This window comes from Zootoca vivipara, chromosome 1 (assembly GCF_963506605.1).
Source record: "Zootoca vivipara chromosome 1, rZooViv1.1, whole genome shotgun sequence".
Taxonomy (NCBI): domain Eukaryota; kingdom Metazoa; phylum Chordata; class Lepidosauria; order Squamata; family Lacertidae; genus Zootoca; species Zootoca vivipara.
The window spans coordinates 105,935,466-105,955,501 of NC_083276.1; the positions used below are offsets into that span (position 1 = coordinate 105,935,466).

A 20,036-nucleotide genomic window follows, 5' to 3' on the forward strand; every position below is an offset into this window, starting at 1 on the left:
CTTTTGCAGACAAACAACCAAAAGTCTTGTAGCTCCTTCAATATTTAATATTTATTATAGCATGAGCTTACGCGGACCAAAGCCCAATATTAATTTCGTAAACTGATAAGGCTGCTTTAAAATGTATTACAGTACTTTCACTGACCTCTACACAGATGCAAACATGATACTCTACAATATACCCTGTGTATCAGATTAGTTTGGCTACTAGTGCTTCCTTCTTCGTTTTCAGCTGTTTTATTTATCTGGGCTCTGCTGAGGCAGTAGAATAAATCAATCATCTTTATGGCAATATAAATGTATTTTATAACACAGCAATGTTTTCGATACATTTCTAAAGTTCTTTATATTCACTCACTTGCATAAGAACATTTCCATAGTCACAAATTTCATTTACAAGTGTCAACTCACAAGCCACTTAACCTTGGCAATGCTTCGGAAACCCAGCCAGATGAGTGTGGTATAAATAAATAAATAAATAAATAAATAAATAAATTATTATTATTATTATTATTATTATTATTATTATTATTATGCTTTTACTCCATGAGAACGACTGTCAATGGTGTAAATATCAGTTGATTAAGTATGCTGGTTTTGGAGAGTTAACATTTTTTCAGTATTCCTCATACTGAGTGACAGAATGTCATGGGAATTTGTGTCTCAAGCCTTTTCACTGGTTTTCTTTATAAGTTCTCCAATGTGGTTTGTTGGGTCCCATGTCCAAGAGACTGGCCAATTCTGAATGGGGTTGCATTCACTCTGAAAGTACAGGTTCAGGATTTGAGGTTTCTCTTGGATCCATCTTTGTTCTTGGAAGCTCAGATAGCCTCAGTGTCTATATCCATTCTTGGGCAGGAATGGTCTTGATTATTACAGTCTTCGTGGGGCTATCCTTGGGTGGGTCCAGCTAATACTAAACACTGCAGCTAGACTGTTGATGGGGATAGACTATAGCATAATACCAGCACATATCTCCAGTGCTCAATAGCTTGTCCATATGCTACTGGACCACTGAGATTTTCAGGGGAATTGCTTTTAGACACTGCGGTTAGTCACAACATCCATGAAATATGGGTCCAATTTTGTGGAATTCCCTTCCAGCTGAGGTTAGACAGGCCCCACTCTGTGAACTTTTGGCATTTACTTTTACAACCTATTAGGCTTCTCAGTTGACTTCTGATTGAAAAACATTCTTATTTTTAGTTTTACTATATTGGGTCTTCAATACACCACTTAGACACAACTGTGATTATATAGTTACCAAAATGTTGGGATAAATAGATAGATTTCAGATTTCAATAAAAACTAAACATAATATCTCTTTCCTTCACTCAGGCAGGGACAGTTTAGTTATGAGTAAAGGAAATTTCAAGGGGGAAGGGGAGGAAAAGGAAAGGAAATTTAATTTTAAAGTTGCTTTTAAAATGAGGATTTAGGCGGGTAAAAAATGGGTATAGTCGAATTAAGGTGGTTCTCCCCAGTTTGACAAAGAAGCTAGAGAAGCAGATATAAAATACACAGGTAACAAAACAAAAAAACTCATTTCTATGTGAAATGAAAAGCAATGAGTAATGCATTCAATTGTTTTAGAATTCACAATAGGAAGTAGATAAAGTCTGAATCCTACCCATGCATCTGCGTTCAGACTACTACTACTACTACTACTACTACTAATTATTATTATTATTATTATTATTATTATTATTATTATTATACCTCACATTATTATTATACCTCACCTTTCTCCCTCACAGGGATTCAAAGCAGCTTACAGATAAAGAATAAGAACAGCTATAGAAGAAGTAATAATTAAAAACAAACAACTGTGAAAACATTTAAACTATATAAAAAAAAGTCAGATGACAAGGTGAATTGTTTTCACAGCAAGAGCTTATGCTGCAGTATGGGTAGATGGCATGAAATCCACTTGATAGTCTTTTTTGTTTTTTGTACTGTTTCCTACAAATACTAGAACTTGGGGCAATCAAATGAAGCTGAATATAGGAAGATTTGGGACAAACAACTTTAGAAGATTAGAGAAATTCATGCAGGGAAAGGTTCTCAGTGGTTACTAGTCATAAGGATGGCTATATTCTTTTTCCACTGGAAGAAGAGTATGCTTCTGAATACTTGTTGGAATCACAAGTTGCAGTCAGGTTCTGCTTGCAGGCTTCCCATAAGCATCTGGTTGGCCACTGTGAGGATAGGATGCTGGACTAGGCAGGCTTTTGACCAGAACCAGCAGTTTCCCTTCTTTTCTTATGGACCTATTGGTGATCTCAAAGGATATTGTTACCTCTGTGGATATAGGAGCTGCTCTCTGGAGTGGGCTCACTGAGATCTAGTCCCAGTGCCTACTAAGGTGGATTTGCAATTGTTAATTGCCTCTGTGCTTCTATAATCAAAATTCGTTTTGTGACTGCTAATACCCAATTATTACTGTTTTACTACTACTCTGCCAGATGAAATGGCGAAAGTGAATTTTAAAAACTGATATTAAAAAAATAACTTTTTTCTTTCTATTAACAACTTTACACTTTTCAGAAGCACTCATTACAATTTCTAGTATGGAACCTGGCCATAAATATCAGTAAGTCAAGTAGAACAAATCTTATTGTAAGCCTTTGTATGCTAGAGATAAAAGACTGATTTCTAATTTGGATAAAATAGAATTAAATATTTCTGAATAATTTACTGAAACTAATTATCCACTCTCCAGTCACATGTATTAGGCAATACAACACAGAAATAAAGCTATTCTACTGCTATATATCTAAAGAGTCTCTAAAAAGCATTGTAAGAAAAAATTAAATCACTATGAGATTTTCTTGGAACAACAACAACAACAACCATTCCATTAGTAGTATTAGAGCTTGGGCACCACTGAAAGCTTTCTGATTTTGATGCTATAAATACTTTTGCCAGTAAAGGTGAATTATCTTTGACATTTTACTAGTGAAATACTATTATACAAGTGCAGCAGCCCTTGCACCTGGTTTAGTAGGAACACAATCCTTAGCTCTTTCCAGATCCTTTCCTTACTATCTCCTATTCACATCTGCTGGAGGTGGGGTGGGGGAGATCTCGCTGCTAATTAGCAGCATTGTATTTAGTTTTTTTATATAAAAAATACTATAATATATAGGGAATTAAAATAACCAAGAAAAAAACTGGTTTGCAAAACAGTCTTTTATTGTATCCGTGCCACACATACTAGTGAAAAATAACACTCCTAAAAAAAAGAGAATGCTACCTTTTCCACAACGTTTTGTTTTAAATGAAACTTCAAGTACTCTTACATAGGTACAAAAAAAATTCTGATCTATTTGCCTCCAACAGGCCACCACAACACACAGTAGATAAAACACAGTGGTTACAAATGTCTTTTTGTTATTTCTGTGGCAAGGCAAATGGAGGGAAATGTTTTTATGAAAAAATACTGTGTGCGTAGGAAATTGTCACAATTTTATTCCACATGGATACAAATGATTATACTTGAATCTGAGGCCCTGGTGGCTTGAAATTATATAACAAAATAGAAAAATGGAAAACTAATATCCCCTACACCCTGTTTTAAAGGCAGGCACTACAAAGATTAAGGAGACTCCACAGTGTTGGTAGAGGATAATTACTGTACAAGCCATATATCTATAATTACCTTAAAACTAAAATAAAATGCTACAGTCCTTCTAAGGCATAAACAATAATGTCTGCAAACAATATGTACACATCATACATATTTAAAACAAGACTTAATATAAACAATAATGAACAGTATATACATATGTCTCATTTTTCTTCACTGTCTTGAAATACAATTTAACTACACAAGTGATGCAGCAACATATATATATAAATGTACTTGTAACTCTACAGTAAAGTTTAATTTTTCGTGCCTTTTACAGCACATCAGTGTAAACAGTTTTACTTGGCTTTGTTTTATATTTTAAAACATTCCTTGTTGTATTTTCAAGATTTAAAGCAATTTTATTTTCTAATTCTTCCTTTTCACAGAAAACGAAGAGTCTGGATGCTATTTAATCATAAATAATTCATAAAATTAAATACATTTACTAAAAAATAAACTACAAAGTAAAAAAAAATGAAAAATAGATATTTATTGAAAGGGAAAAGAGAACATTTTCCCCCAAGTAGAGCTCTGGTGGTTGAATATTCAGTGCGTTTTGATATATTTTAAATTGCTATTGCACTATTACACCCCTTATGTTTAAATTCTTTGGGTGTGCTTCCCTGTTCTACCTAAAATAGTTTGATAAAACACACAAACCAAGGGCCATGGTTGCTGTAGGAGTGAAGCCTTAGGAATTAGTACCATTCCCCAGTGATACTTTAAGGAAAAATAAAACAGTCATTAGTTATGCATGTGCCTTGTACTTTAATGTAAATACAGTTCACATTGCTGGTCTCATTTATCCTCATTTAATAAAAGAAAACATTTTGGACTGTGATCACTTCAGCTCACTTTGAAAATCTCTGTCCATTTTTTTTCAAAATGTTTCCTCATGTTGTGGCCAGCCCGGCCTATGTCAGAATCATCTTCATTAAATGTTTCACAGTTGTCAAACACAAGCCTGACATCTACAGCAAAGGCTTCAAGATTAGGATACCTGAAATATCAAAGAGAACAAAATTTCCTTAAAATACAGAACGGAAGCAAAAAAATCTAAAACCTTCACCAAGGAGGAAAGATATAACAGGATTAATTTAGAACTGGACTTTGTTCATCTTAGATTTAGTCTTACTTCTTCGCTACGTGTTATCTTAAACACAGCAGATGCTGAATGATTTTAGCACCACAGCTTTTAATGAAAGTAAAACTGAGTGAGCACACCTGGTTTGGGTCCATCCAAATGAACAGAAAGCCCATAAACGTCTGCACAGTTTTAATGCAGTATGGGCAGCCATTTTACCCTAAATAGCTCCAAAATCTCAGAGGCAAGAGAGACAGAGAGACTGGGCCCAAGTCATTTCCAGGATTTCCAGCATCACCAAACTGCCACACCTAGTACCCACACATTAGACTTGGGCATGCATGTTATCTATTTGTTGCTTTGCAATAGATACTCCAGCCCTGACAAAAGCATATCCTTTTATGCCCGCACAAGATGTGGTACAGATGCTGCTCCATTTGGTTTGTATGACTGCAGCAGCAACTTAGTCTGCCTCTTAAATATCTATGGCTTCATCCTGAACAGTGGCCTGGCCTAAATCGTCATTAGCCCAACTCCCGGAACCAACTGCACTTTTGGTCCACCTCGCCAGCCATCAGAGCTGGGCACTGGCTGGCCGATTGTCTACTCTGCCGCCTACAAATCCTCTCAGCACCCCAGATCGTTCACCCAGTGTTATGTTCCAGTAATGAGGGGGGGGGAGGAAGAGACCTGGAAATCTGATTTTACCCAATTATTAAATTTTAAAAAGTTGGTGCAATATTGTGTTGACTTTTTGGGGGAGGGGGGAGGAGATGGCAGTTCCTTTGATTTTTACTTACTGTCCATTACTTAGCTTCTCTCGAATGGTGGAAAAATCCATGGGTTTCTTTATAACTTTCCTATAACCGGGAACAAGTTTCAAGTTTACAGGAAGCAGGAAAGGCCATGCATCTTCATGAGTTTCCAATTCAGACAGCAGAACACTAAGAAAGGCACACGCAAAAACAATCAATTGCTGAACAGCTTGGTGCCTCACATGTTATTGTCTAGCTAGGCTTATCTATAAATACGAATGCTGCCTGCTGTGAAACACACTGTACCAGTAGATAATAATTAAGTTTTATTTAGATTTTTGAAGCAAAGTTTCAAAGATAAAATACACATTACTTGGGAGGAGAAATGAAAAGAAGAGATTTCCACTAGTGGATGATGATGATGATGATGATGAGTATAATGCAGAGGGGGAAAGGTGTTGAAAACCTAAATCTCAACAGGAAGTGATCTTACCATGACAATATCCCCCACTTTCAGATCACCCTCTTCCTGCCCAGCCAAGAAAACAAGGTTTGGAGTGTGACCTGTCACATGTGTTGGACCAATGACATGTTGGGACAACCCCATGCCTGTCATGGTAGCCATGATGTCCAGAGCCACCCCAGAGTTAACTGCTTCAGCATGGATGTTGAAGTTCTCCAACCTCAGCAGTCTGGGAGTCCTCAGCACTGCCTCTGAGACTACTGGGCAGCGAGGTGGGAAGTAAACCAGCAGATTGCCTAATCTGTCACTAACTGCCCATACCAGGCTTTCCCTCCCTTCGCCTTCCACAGTAATTGAGGTCTTCCTTGCTCTCCCCAGATCCTCTCTTCCCACATACACCTTATGCCCCTTAATATGCAAAACAACAACAATCAAAAATTTAAAGGCACACAATTTTAAAAAGCAGTTAAAAGTAACTTAAAACATTTTAAACAAGTAGGGCAAGGCCATACCCCGAGAAAACGATGTTATGGGGGTGACTTTTGTTCTTGCCTCCTCCCAAAGCAGGTCATCTCCCTTGGGGGCATTACTGCCCCCATTGGCCCCGCTCCCCTGGTAGACTGAGCGCAGGTGGCCTCTCAATCAGTCCGTCAGCAGGAGGTGGGGTAGGCTTCCATCTGCTGGCCAAAGGTGCAAAAAGGCCAGCTTCCTCAAGAGGAGGAATAATTCCAGGAGCTGTGGAGGAGGCCCAGATGAACAGCTCACCTTCTCCACTGATGGCCTCTGGTTGCTGCTACCTTCGAGAGTGGAGTGTCAATTCTCTGGATATCTGGAACCAACCAACTGTCAGAGCCTGGACAGCTGATCTGTACTATCAGATGACCCACAAAAGAGCTGGCTCAGGCAGAAATTACATGAGATGTTTACATCCAAGTCTACCTCAATCATGTATAAAATGAATGGGTGCCCCCCCTTAAGAACAAAAGGGAGACAGGGGGGGAAAGCCACACTTATCTTCATGCAGTCCATCACCAAACACCATTTTTTCCACATCAGGCTGGGGGAGAGGTAGCAGGGAGGTAGGATGATGAAGTTCCGCTCCTTTCATTCATTCAAGCTTTTACTCAACCATTGGGGCCTGCCTCCTCCACCTCTTTCTTACAAATGACTGGGGCAGACCCAGGTTTAAATAAATAGGTTAGCTGCTGCAGCACTGTGTGTACTTTGAGGGTTTCAACTTGCCCATAAACAAAATTTAAAATGAATATACCCAGCCAGCCGGTACCTGCATATAGCCATGTCCTTAGATTCGTCACGTTTAGCTTTCTTCACAGGAGAAACACTTTCCTGTTTGGTTGGGCTAATAGAAATATTTTCATCCATCTTTCTCTTCTTAGAGTCCATTTTCCCTCGTTTAACAGAGCTGCTTGTAGATGCAGAGTCCTCTTCTTCCACTTCTGCTGCTAATGGCAGTTTCTTGCCTTTCTTATGCTCGTTGCTTTTTTTCCCTTTGATCTGATTTTTTTTCACTTTTAAAGTTTGACCACTTGCCTGCAGCAGGAAGAGAAAAAAACAACCAATAAATGAAGACAAAAAAACCTAACGGCCAAGCAAACATGCTTGGAATGCTTTCCCTGCTAAGGGGCATCTGGGCACGTCACTGTTTTCTTTTCACGCACCCCTTCCAGGATGCCCTCCTACCAAGAAAATTTATCGGCCCTTAGAAATAATGGGCATATTCTTATATTCTTACTGCATTTACCCCATAAGTCAGTGGCCAGAATCAAAAGCACCACAGGCAAAGGCTCTGCTTCTGCAAGGGGGCTTTTCAGCTCCTCTGTCCAGCAGAAGGTTCCCCTCCCCGCTGCCTTCCAAAAAGCTTGAAGCAGCATCCTATGAGACACAAGGACTGCTGGTGGAAAAAAATATCCCATTCCCTGTGCACATGCTGGTGCTTCCTGCTTGTGAAAAGGGAGGGCAGGGAGACGTTACATCTGGTCTGTTTAAAAATACATTAATATTTCAGACAGCAAGATATTTGGGTGACGGTAAAAGAGAGCTTGATTTCTAGAATCCTCTTAAAACCAGGCCAATTTCAAGGCCACTCTAGAGTTCTACAGACATTACCAGACAGATTCCCCTTTTCTCAGAGTGTTCAGTCTTCAAAGAAAAAAAAATCACTATAACTGTTGCAACGATTCAACACCGCTCTATCAACTTTAAACAAAGGCTGTAAATTTACAGTAAACAAAAATGAACCAAATGGAAGCATGTAAATGGAAGTCTGTTTAACATTTTTACTTTAGATGTGGAACAAAGAGCACACTAATTAAACAGGCGATTGATACTAAAATGTAAGAAGCTGCAAATGAAAAGGAGACCAAAGGGGGTAAAAACCACCAATAGACCCAGACAGATTACAAAACAATGCTTGAGAAAGCTAAGAAGTGAGATTCTATGTGACAAATAAAGAGTGGTAGTTATCTGAATCCAAATAGCTTAACCATGCTATTCGGCATAAAGAGGGGGGGGGCGTGAGAAAAGAGAAAATATTATACAAAAGTTATGGCTAGAAACACACACACCATGATTTAAGGTTATATACACAAAAACATGCAGCAAATTAATTACAGTAATAGCAGATGTCTTCCAGGAATAAAAGAAATTTAAAGTATCTATTAATTGTAAAGATCCATGTTTTTTACATGAAATAATAACAAAAGCCTTGCACCACCTTAAAGACTAACAAATGTATTATGCAATAAGCACTCATAGACTACAAGTGCACTGCAGAACATCACAGACAATCTTGCTTCTCTGCTACATCCACCTTCATTATAAATGTGGATGAAAGAGGTTTTGTTCTATGCATACATTGGGAGATATCCAACATTACTCATGCTCAGAGAAGATCCATTATTCCAATGAGACTTTTGTGAATATAACTTAGTTGGATCTATCACTTTTAGCAATAAAAAGAAAAATACATTCCTTAACACTTAACTTGTCTATTACATTTTCTCTCTTGTCACTTAGGAAGTGTTCCCTTTTACACACTATATATCGTTATGGAGACAAAACATTTTGCATGTACTGTACCTCTAAAAGAAGTGTTATGGGAAGCTTTTAATACCTGAAGGGCAATTGTATTTTAATTTTTGCTGGAAGCCGCCCAGAGTGGCTGGGGAAACTCAGCCAGATGGGTGGGGTATAAATAATAATAATAATAATAATAATAATAATAATAATAATAATAATAATGTGAAAAGGTCCTTAATGGCAATAGGGAAATGCAGAAGACAAATTATGTGTAGATATATCTAAATTATACTTCGTTTTGACACTGATAAATTCGGTTTAAATAGTTTAGGAACCAGTTAAATTTAAACCCATGCTAAAATGCATGGCAACTTAATCCTACATCTCAGATTCCTGTGAAAGGCAAGTGCACAAATCCACCAAGCAGTGGATTATACATATGTAAAAATTCTCAACTCTGCCCCAACCTTTCCGCTTCAGTTTTTCTTAGTTATCGTTTTCTAATCCTAAATTCACTTTCCCAACATTTCCACATCTGTTGGCATTTTTTTTAAAAAAAAAACCTTAGAAATTACATCAGTATTTTAGCACATTTCACCAAATATTCATTTTTTGCATGCAATTTCCCTTAATATACAATTTTTACAAGCAATGCTCATAATATAATTCATTTTTGTATGCTATTTTCACTTATATATGCATTTTTATAATCCTCTGTTCGGAGAACAACATTATAAATTCAGAAAAGGATAGCTGTATTTCAGTTCACACATTCGTTTTGAGAGGTGCAAATTAGGTAGATTTGGATTAAAAAGTGAACCGAGCCAAATTTATTCCCAGTACTTATTTGCCAAACACGTGACTATTTTTTCAATGAAGTAGCAGCTTGAATGGATGTTGCTTCAACACACAATGGCCAATATCCAGAGGAATGTGCGCCATTCCCACACACGTCAGAATGATAGTACAGTGGTACCTCGGTTTATGAACACAATTGGTTCTGGAAGTCTGTTCATAAACTGAAGCGAACTTTCCCATTGAAAGTATTGAAAAGTGGATTAATCTGTTCCAGACGGTCCGCGGAGTACTTAAACTGAAGCGTTCATAAACTGAAGCGAACTTTCCCATTGAAAGTAATGGAAAGTGAATTAATGCGTTCCAGATGGGTCTGCGGCGTTCGTAAACCGAAAATTCGTAAACCAAGGTGTTCATAAACCGAGGTTCCACTATAAGAGGTTATTTATGCTTCTTCAGAAACTACCCCACAATATAAATAAAGCAGCACTTAAACAATGTCAAGCACAGAAGATGCATACTTCTTATACAGTCATACCTTGGAAGTTGAACGGAATCCATTCCGGTAGTCTGTTCAACTTCCAAAACCAAATCGCGGCTACTGATTGGCTGCAGGAGCCTCCTGCAGCCAATCAGAAGCTGTGGAAGCCCCATTGGACGTTCGGGTTCCAAAAGAACGTTTGCAAACCAGAACAATCACTTCCGGGTTTGCAGCATTCGGCAGCCAAAACGTCCGAGTTCCAGGGCGTTCGGGATCCAAGGTACTACTTTACTTATCAACAGGTTCACAAGATAAAATTACAATATAAAAACACAAAATACATAATCAAAATATAAACAGAAAGAGCCAGAAACCCCCCAACCCCCCACATAAATACAGTTTAAAACAATTGAAACCCATTTTTTAAACATCTAAAAACACAATTAAAAAGCAGTTTAAAAGAATGTAAACAGTACTCTCTGCTGTTTAATTGTTCCATTTCTCCCAACATTTTCAAGTCTTCCATGTACCATAGATGAAAAACAGAGGCATGTATGAATGGTCACCCTATCAGAACTTGTAATTTTTTATGGACAGCTAAGATTTACAGAGTCTATGTGCAATTACTGCATGCATGGCAATTGCTGGAAAGCAATAGAACACAGAACTGGAGAACTTCCAAGGATTCACCTTTAAGTTAGTATTACCTTTGCTATGCAGGCGGGACAAAACCAGTCACCATCTGGAATAGTACTGATCTTGGGTCTATGGCAGTAGGTATGGCAGCCTTTGTCACAACCATCACAAAGGAGAAGAAGCTCCTCATTATCTCCTTTTCGACATATTTGGCAGTACTACAATACAGGAGAAATACTTTAATTATGGCATATAGAAACATTCTATGCATGTATTAGAGAATAAAATGCAATTTAAAACTTAAGAAATTCTGAGTGTCTAATGTTATATGGGCCGTTAACATCAAGTGTGGAGCCAGCACACAGAAATGTACAGAAGTACAGAAATGGCCAGTCAATCAAACATTTTTCCTTTCAATATTTCTCTTTATTATAGACTAAATTATAGACTAAAAAGGTAAAAGTAAAGGACCCCTGACAGTTAAGCCCAGTTGTGAATGACTCTAGGGTTACGGCACTCATCTCACTTTACTGGCCGAGGGAGCCAGCGTTTGTCCGCAGACAGTTTTTCCGGGTTATGTGGCTAGCATGACTGAGCTGCTTCTGGCGAAACCAGAGCAGTGTACGGAAATGCTGTTTACCTTCCCGCCAGAACGGTACCTATTTGTCTGCTTGCACGAACTGCTAGGTCGGCAGGAGCTCACCCCGTCGCGGGGATTCGAACCACCGATCTTCTGATCGGCAAGTCCTAGGCTCAGTGGTTTAGACCACAGCATCACCTGCGTCCCAAATTTTACACTATTATAGACTCAATAATATATTACAGATTAAACACTGCTAGGGATTCGCTCTTTACTTTAGGACTGCTCAGCTTGGGGAAATTTTAGTAATTTAAATAATTTTGTAACTTTGAACAGTATTATTTCCCAAGACACTTAACATTGACATTCTACTGTACAGTGTGACTGCATCTTACGCACAGGTTACATTCCAGGGGTGGCATTTATACACAAAAATGCATATACTCAAACCGCCCCTGAGTGAGCATCCTTACCTTCTGGACCTGACACACTGAGTGGGCCTTATCTCCACCCCCCACCCAGCTTGGGCCTGCTCAGTGCATGGACTCTGAGATTCTCTCACGAGAGAACTTTAGTTCTTGGGACACTTCACGAGAGCATCCCAGAGCACATGCACCGAGTGGGACTAGCCCAGTAAGCAAGGCAGAGGAGCTTAAAAGCTTTTTCCATGCCGGGAAAACACAGTGCAAAAAAAGCTTTTAAGCTTTTAATTTTGGGGCATAAAGGAGGTTGGATGGGACAGGAGAGGGGTAGGTCTGTTGCACTTAGGGAAGACCATCATTGGATATGTCCCGAAGTTTTTTTTGCTATTCTCCCTTATTCTGATATGGAATCTCCTAGGAACACTGTGCTACTCCTTTTTCCTCTTTTATTAGATTTGCAATAATCAGGTCAGACGAAAGCAAATGCTACTGTAATCAGACTGATGTAGGTGGGGGGAAATCAGGGGGAAAGCACTAGGAAATTTCAGATTATCAACATGTGGATAGTGAAAGGTCTACTGTGCAGAAAGTAGATGAACATTACAGAACACCAGCAATTCCAGTATCCTCAGTCTTTTTTTCATTTGGCCAAAACATGAAGTAAACAGATGCTGATTTCAAAAGCTACACATCTAATTTCAACAGATCTAAATGCCAGAGACCACATGCTATTCTGTGCACAGGTTTCGTCTCCTGGTATGCCTCATGGCAAAGTTAGGGAATCATGAAAATAACATGCAGAACCCAATGCAACAAAGCATTCTTTTTTTAGTGCTAATGGTTGAACTAGGGGAATGTCAGTTTTGTGTGGACAGCTCAAGTCCTGGAGCTCAACTCAGATAATCCCCATGCTAGAGCTAAAGAGTCACAATTGTCATCAGTCCCAGTAGTAAAAATAGGGGTGTTTACCTCTGTTAAACAGAAGCAATAGTTACACTTTGGGAGTGTGATGGGATTTTTTTTCCCAATTTCATTTTAATCTCAATGGAGAAACACAGTACAGAAACTATAGTACAGTGTACTATAAGACAGTGGAAAACTGTCTTAAGGTAAGAAGCAGCAATATTTACTTATTTACTGGCCATTGCCAGTAATATAGATAAAATGTATGCTGGTAACATCATGGGTTATGATATCAGGTAAACAGTAGGTTTATAAGTTTACAGTAAGTATAAAAGTTGGAGAAAGAATTAGTTAATTCAACAGTTCATATATTTCCATTGTTTAATTGTTAGCATTTTCCCATTCATTGCTATAGTATAAAAAGCTTAATTTTCAGAAATCTGATGCCCAGGATTCATGCAAAATCTCTTTACATGCATTTGCATGCCTTTCATGAATATGCAATTAACACAGCAGTGCTTGTTAATTTGTCATTTCTATGCGGAGACGGACATTTCAGCCTGTGCGCCTGTACACTCGTCCAATCTGCACATACAGTTGTATTAAGTGGGCATGCAAAGAAGCCATGCACATCTTTTAAGCATGTACTTTGCATCTCATCTTTCTGAAAAAGCCTTTAATTGCAGTCTTTGACACTGAATCCCCATAATGGCAACACAGAAGGGGTCATTTTTTCATTAGCATGGTGACCTCTCCCAGAGAGAGGCACAGAAATGGCCATTCTAGTTTTTGTTTTTTGTATGTTTTTTTTAATACTAAGGTCAAAATATACCAGCAGAAGGGCTATTTGTCATAAGAAAGTTCAGAATGCTGAATTTGGCTACAAGAGAGCACAGCATGTGAATCAATGTAAAATGCACAATTTAACTTTGGTATTTTTCACAGGCAGCAATGAAAGATACACTATCAATTGAGGTATCTGGAAAAGGAGGAAAATAGGATACGTAAAAATCAGTTCACAACACTTACAACTTTCATAATAGATTTTTCCCATGCTATTGATTTCTGTAACTGCTGAATGCACAGAGCTACCTGTGCAGCACTGCGAGCTTCTGACAATGCCCTTCTCCATACCCTTAGCCCTGGAGCAATATCCTCTTCCATTCTGCATTGAAATATAGAGAAATTAAGCAGGTCACATCCATTTTCATCAGTTTCTGAACGTGGAACAATCATTGTCACATCGAAAGCCAAGCAATGACAAAAACGTACACAGCCAGTAAGGGTAATAAGGCTTAAGCAACTAAATTTGATGTAGTGCACAGACTGTGGCTACGTGCCTCAAAGCTTAGTCACAACCAGTTAAATGTAGGATAACTTTGCAGGATTAACATACATAACAGGGGGAAAATAAATCTTACAAAGCACCATGCATAATAACGTGATCCATGTGGATCAAAGACATACAAGAAGATACATAGATAAACACACAATAGAAAATAGGCTCCAATTAGCAAAGAAGCACAATAATTTTTCAAGTTAATCTCAATAACCTACCCGTCACCATCACCACTAACGGATGGTGCAGGAGCAGGGACAGTAACTGTGCCCACATTATCCAGTTTGATCTGAATGGTGGTACTTAAGGGGCTCTTCAGATACCTTCGCTCTATGTTCCGCTCCAAGTCAGCAAGTCTGGTTACAGCTATATCTAGAGGGTTGTCACTCTTCCGTTCTAGAGTACTGCTACTGCCTTCTTCTCCACCAGCACAATCACCATCACGCTTCTTGTGTAATTTAGTAATTGATTTATGTTCATAATATACCAGGTCTTCCCTTTCCGATGCTGGATCAGGGCACATCCAACCCTACATTTTAATAGAAAGGTTTCACATGTTTGTTTGCTACTGTAACCACCTAAGTATGATCAGTGGATTGTTTGCTTGAGTTAGCCCTTACACTGCACTTCCGTTTCCAAATGCTCTCCAGGAGACTAGAAGCTTCTTTCCTGTTTTGCTTCGACTGGGATAACTGGTTTACTTTTAAAGAACAGAGCTTTACAGCAGCAGTATTCTCTCTTACATTGTTTTGAACAAAACAGGCCATCAGTAAGACAAATTTCACCTGGTCTCACACCCACAAGCCGCTCACAGCATGGGAAGAACATACCTAACTCAAGGCCCAGCTTCACAGTTCTGGCAACTTGTACCTTTTTAAAACCCAAAAGTGGCCAGATACGTAAATTCACATTAACCACTGGTGACATCTAATGCTATCTTAATGGTTGCCATGACCAATGATGATGAGAACTGGAATCCTAAGAGCTACCTAAAGGTATGACCAAGGCATACCTCTTACTCAGTAGGATTTTTGATTACTTCTTAAACAGAAGGCCACCAATGATTAGTTAAGTCACTGGGCTCATGGAACTAGCAGCATCATGCTTCTGATCCTGACTCATATTCCTTCTCTGAAAATTCTAACCACTGAAATGTCCACTTTATGTATGAGTCATTTAAAAAGGATGAAATCATTTTAGTCTAGGTGATATTAACCTAATGAAACTGTATTGGATCCCCCCCCCTCCGGCCCAGAGATATGTTACTGAGAAAAGCACTTATCCTTAACTGTAAAAACAGCTGCTCTTAGCAGTTTTGAATTATCGCTTTTTGCAATGACGTTACCGAAGAGAGGTTTCACTGAAGCACATTTTACCTTGATTTGCAAACTAGCTGATGCCACTCTTCTCTCTAAGTCTTCCACCTGCTGAAGAATAGCTATATCCATATCCATGGCTTGCTCTTCTATGGACCAGTTTTCTACAATATCCCGTGTTACCTGATTTTCATCATTTTCATTTACTTCAATAATTGCAGCTGCATTTGGGAATCAGATTGGGTTGCTTTTAGTACAACGTCAACCTAATCAAGTTTACAAGGTCAGGAATTGCTTCCTGGGGCAAAACATGTATTACATAAGAGGCCAATGACACCAAACTTTAACAAAGGAGGAAAATCAGAACTACAGTCTTTCCGTTTATAAACATTCCGCTTATATTTTAAGAGACTCAAATTATTTGAAAAGGGGTTGGGGTAGTATAGAGAGATAAGATAGATTGATGAAATCCATACAAAAAAGTTGAGAAGTCACTAATTACTTAAGAATTGCCTGGATGAAAAGTACCAGTTATATGCCATTTTGGCTCATCAACGCAGTCTTGAAAAATAGCAAACATCTAATCATAATTATGTAACAACACTACAAGTGAGTGTGTTTATTTCAGTTACATACCATCTTTATTCTTGAGGCAGGCTACAGTAATATAATCCATATGTTTTTGTATTTGCTTCTGTAAGGCCTTTTCTCTAATTCCCCTGAGATGCAACACTTTAAGCAAAGCTTTTAGATCCTCTGGGTCAATAATTCTCCACCAGCCAAACTGCATTTCTGAATCAAAACATGGAGACAATATTTATAAGTTCTTGAAATAAAACACACCTTTGGCAACATTAAAACTCCTTGGCTTGGATGCACCTGAGGCTTCACTTGAAAGTGTTTCCAAGTGGTAGTCAGAAGTTATACTTACCCTCTGGGATGGGCTTTGGAGTAGGGTAATCAACTGGTTTGGCTACTTCAACCACAGCAGAAGGTACAGAAGCTTGTTTCTCAGCTTGTGGCATGGGGGACTCACTTTTGCTAGGTGTCAAGAATGAATTGCCATTGCCTTCTGACAACCCTAATCCTGACCCCATACTAGGCAAAGGGGATGAAAATTGAAGATTTGAAGTAATCACTCCAGTTGGCCATCCACAGAACTGAAGTCCCATTACAGGCAATCCTGTCTTCATGGGCTATGCAAGGAATATTTTGGGGGGAAAATAAGGAGTCATTAGTTCTACTGCGATCGTACTTAGAAAACTGAAACCTGGAACAGGATGCTTTAGTACCAAATATGATATAAACATATAGGAATTATTGACTTGTAAATCATTTTAAAAGATAAAGTGACTACAGCTGATCACTAAAACAAAATAAAAATAAATCACACAATATTTGAATGCAAAATGGAAAGATTAAGAAAGGTTACTTAAAAGAAAAGAAAAGAATCGCTGGACATTTTATTACAATAGCCATAAAACTGCCATACATGCTTTTTAAAAAATCAATATTTTGTGACATCAGTTTAAATAACCATATTACATTCATGCAGAATTTTGCCCATGAGCAAAGTTTTTTTTAAAAAAAATATTGCCATGAACTCTTCCTCTTTCCAGAACGGTTACCTATATATGGTGTTCTGTTTTAACGTTCTTCCCATTCAGGTTAACTGCAGCTGCATCTCATGCATCCAGCATTAAGAAAAGTTTTTGTGTGCTGGATAAAACAAATTGAGCTGATATAGATGCAACAATATGTGCATGAGCCTCAGGTTGCACAAGCTACCCCATTCCCTTCTCCTCCCGTGGGCATGCTCACAATGAGATTTAGGGTGATATCCAAAGCTCAGCACATGTAATTCTGCTGGTGCAACAGGGCTTTTGTTTCCTCTCCTCTCTCCACATGCCCACAGAATGCTTGGAGAGACCACCACCTGCAGTAAATTGCTCATGGATTGATCAAGCAGGAAGAATATATTATAACTCTATCACATAATTTCGTGTAACAAATAATACTTCTAATAGAATCAATTCACCTTAACACTGATAGCTGTCTACATCGTAGGGTTGCATTCAATGTAGCAGTAAGGAGATGATTCCATCAGCACAGGCATTTCTGTTTGTCTGATAGAACAATGTCCCTTCTGTTCCATATATGCTGCTCTGGGGCTTCTCCTGACCCTCTGGAGCAGATTTAGCGAGGGCACAGTGAGTGTGCAGGGGAGGAGAGTGGGGAAAAACCCGCTGCACTGGTGGGAATCGTTGTGCTGGCTTTGGCTAGTGCAATGATTTAGTTTTATATGGCCATTCATTTGCAGCTCTTCACCTCAATACGGAAAGGGGAAAAAATCACTGGATTTTGCCGGTATGAAGAATACAAGACTGAACACTTTTAAGCTACAATTTAATACTTACCTGAAGAGGCGATAATGCAAATGGGCTTAATCCCATTGGACTGGGGGAAGAGGCAGAACCAATAATTGGAGATGGGACAGGTGAGGGTGACTTGGATGGAGGATGCGAATGAGGAGTTAGTGAAGAAGAAGAAGTGGCAGCTGGTGACTCTATGTGGGTAACGGATGTGTCGTCACAAGGAGTTCTAGGCAGAAGGCTGAACCACTGTCTGCTCTTTTCCGTAAGAGTCTTTAACAACTGGTCGTTTGAAATTAATGGGGAGCTGTAAAATTTCCCTGGTCCAGCTGAAGCAGAATTAAAGAGATTATTCTGATCTGACTTTTCACCACTGCTTTGTGATACAGAGGCCTGGTGGCTGCAGAGTGAGGCTTTGGAGCTATTTTGATAAGGCAATGAGCACCCATTTGCTGCACTGCCATTGGCTTTCTGGGCTAGAACTTCTGAGTCAGGAGGCATTTTTGCTACCTCCAACAGCTTGCTCAACTTTGAAAAAGACCCAGGCTTTTGCAGGAACAGATTCGTGCTGTCCTTCTCTTTGAGATCTTCTTTCTGATTACACTGGTTTGTGGTTAAGCAACTTAATTTTTCTTCTGAGGTCTCAAACATTTCTTCTTTGATGTGAATGCTTTTGGCCTTTTTCAGCTTCTCTTTTTCTTTTGCAATTTCCTCCAGACCTGTATGCAGAGAAAATGCTCATTAAATTACCATCCATGATGGAACCTTTTGTGTTAATTACACATTGTTAGAAAAACAATGTTGTCGGCTACCTTCACACACCTATTTGGAAAACGTACTCCTGATTTACAAAGTAGGTTTAAAATGGGAAGAAATATTTAGCGTTCGAACCGAAAATGGGGTAGGATTTCCAACTATCTTATAACCAACTGTAGTAAACAAAACATGCCTAAGCCAAAGGGGTGGGTTTGACCCAAAACGGGAAGCAAACCAGAATCTTCTCCATTTCAATGTGGATGTGTAACGACTGAATGTACACCACATTTATGTCCACTTCTTCCTGGCAGACAAAAATAGATCTGTGTATGGAATTGCTTCCCATGCACAGACACCATTCTCTGGATTGGGGGTTTTCATATTTAAGTATTCTGAAAGACATATAATCAGAAACCTTATTAGCTCTCTGCTTAAAAGATGAAGGGCCTATTTCCCCCCCCCCCAGAAGGAAGGAATCTGCCACCCCACCCCCATAATTTCCCTTTTCTTCTTCTTCTAGCCCTTTACCATGTGTCAACAAGCATTAATAAAGAATCTTCACAAAGAACAAAAGAAAAGGGAGAGTGGCAGGGAATGGAGCAGAACGACAGCAGGGAGAGGAACTGCTCTGCAAGGCAACCATTTGCTTGCTTAGTTTCTGCCTCACTTAGTGGAGCTGCATAATTACAGATAAGTGGAGGTCGGTGTTTACGGTCTGCTTGCAAGGGTGTTTGCATTTTCTGCAAAATTTGAAACATTATTTTTTCTTTGAGGGGGGAAGGTAGCACTGCTTTCATCTTTTGTGCCTTCTCCTCCTCAGCAGTTTCTAAAGCGTTCATCCTTTGTGGTGATGCTACACCTAGGCATTAACAGTAAGAGTAATTTGCAAAAGGAGCAGATTTACAGGGAAGAAAAAGTTTGATGTGCTTGCAGCCCCCATTCAGCCCACACCATTTTCCAAAGGTTGTCCCTAATTAGATTCCATCCCTGTGTGTGACTGCTAAGATACAAGCATCTTGTAAGACAAGTGTTTGCTTCCCCTGCAACGTTTCTAGTGTTGTGTGCCCAAGGTATCATGCTAGAAACATAGCCACAGTAAGTTTAAAACAATGGATTGGGTGGAGACACTCATAGGTACTCCAGCCTTCAGGCAGTAAGCTTTGGGAGCCACCACACCAACATACTATTATGTGTGGTTATTTTGTTGTGAGAGAACAATGCTTCACTATGTGAACCAAAGGAACCCCGCAGAAGGATTGCTCCAGTGGGAAGCTTCAGCATTTGCAATCTTTCCCTGCAGTGACACCAAAGACCTTCATTGATAGTTTATCCTGGGCAGACCCTTGCTGAGGGAGAAACCCTGAGCAAAACCTTCAAATGATCTAGGACTCAGCTACACTGGCAAAGAAAAAAAACGCTTTGCATGCATTGTTTTTATGCGCTCTAACACTGTGACAGCGGATA

At 39.1% G+C, this 20,036-nt stretch overlaps 1 protein-coding gene across 18 annotated transcripts in view; it reads right to left on the bottom strand.

The window, feature by feature from the left end:
- Positions 1-3,174: 3,174 nt before the first annotated feature.
- Positions 3,175-20,036, bottom strand: part of BAZ2B (bromodomain adjacent to zinc finger domain 2B) — a 190,725-nt gene continuing 173,863 nt past the window's right edge. For 14 of the 18 annotated variants that reach the window (XM_060280111.1, XM_060280101.1, XM_060280108.1 and 11 more), the window contains 10 exons: positions 17,862-18,535; positions 16,376-16,640; positions 16,081-16,236; positions 15,505-15,665; positions 14,347-14,657; positions 13,819-13,954; positions 10,956-11,102; positions 7,219-7,484; positions 5,516-5,659; positions 3,175-4,631 (listed from right to left, as the gene is read on the bottom strand). In XM_060280111.1, coding sequence (XP_060136094.1) covers positions 4,478-4,631; positions 5,516-5,659; positions 7,219-7,484; positions 10,956-11,102; positions 13,819-13,954; positions 14,347-14,657; positions 15,505-15,665; positions 16,081-16,236; positions 16,376-16,640; positions 17,862-18,535 — 2,414 coding nt within the window. In that variant the 3' untranslated portion in view covers positions 3,175-4,477. The remainder of the gene's footprint in view (positions 4,632-5,515; positions 5,660-7,218; positions 7,485-10,955; positions 11,103-13,818; positions 13,955-14,346; positions 14,658-15,504; positions 15,666-16,080; positions 16,237-16,375; positions 16,641-17,861; positions 18,536-20,036) is intronic. The other 4 variants (XM_060280120.1, XM_060280123.1, XM_060280125.1 and 1 more) reach the window with 1 other exon arrangement.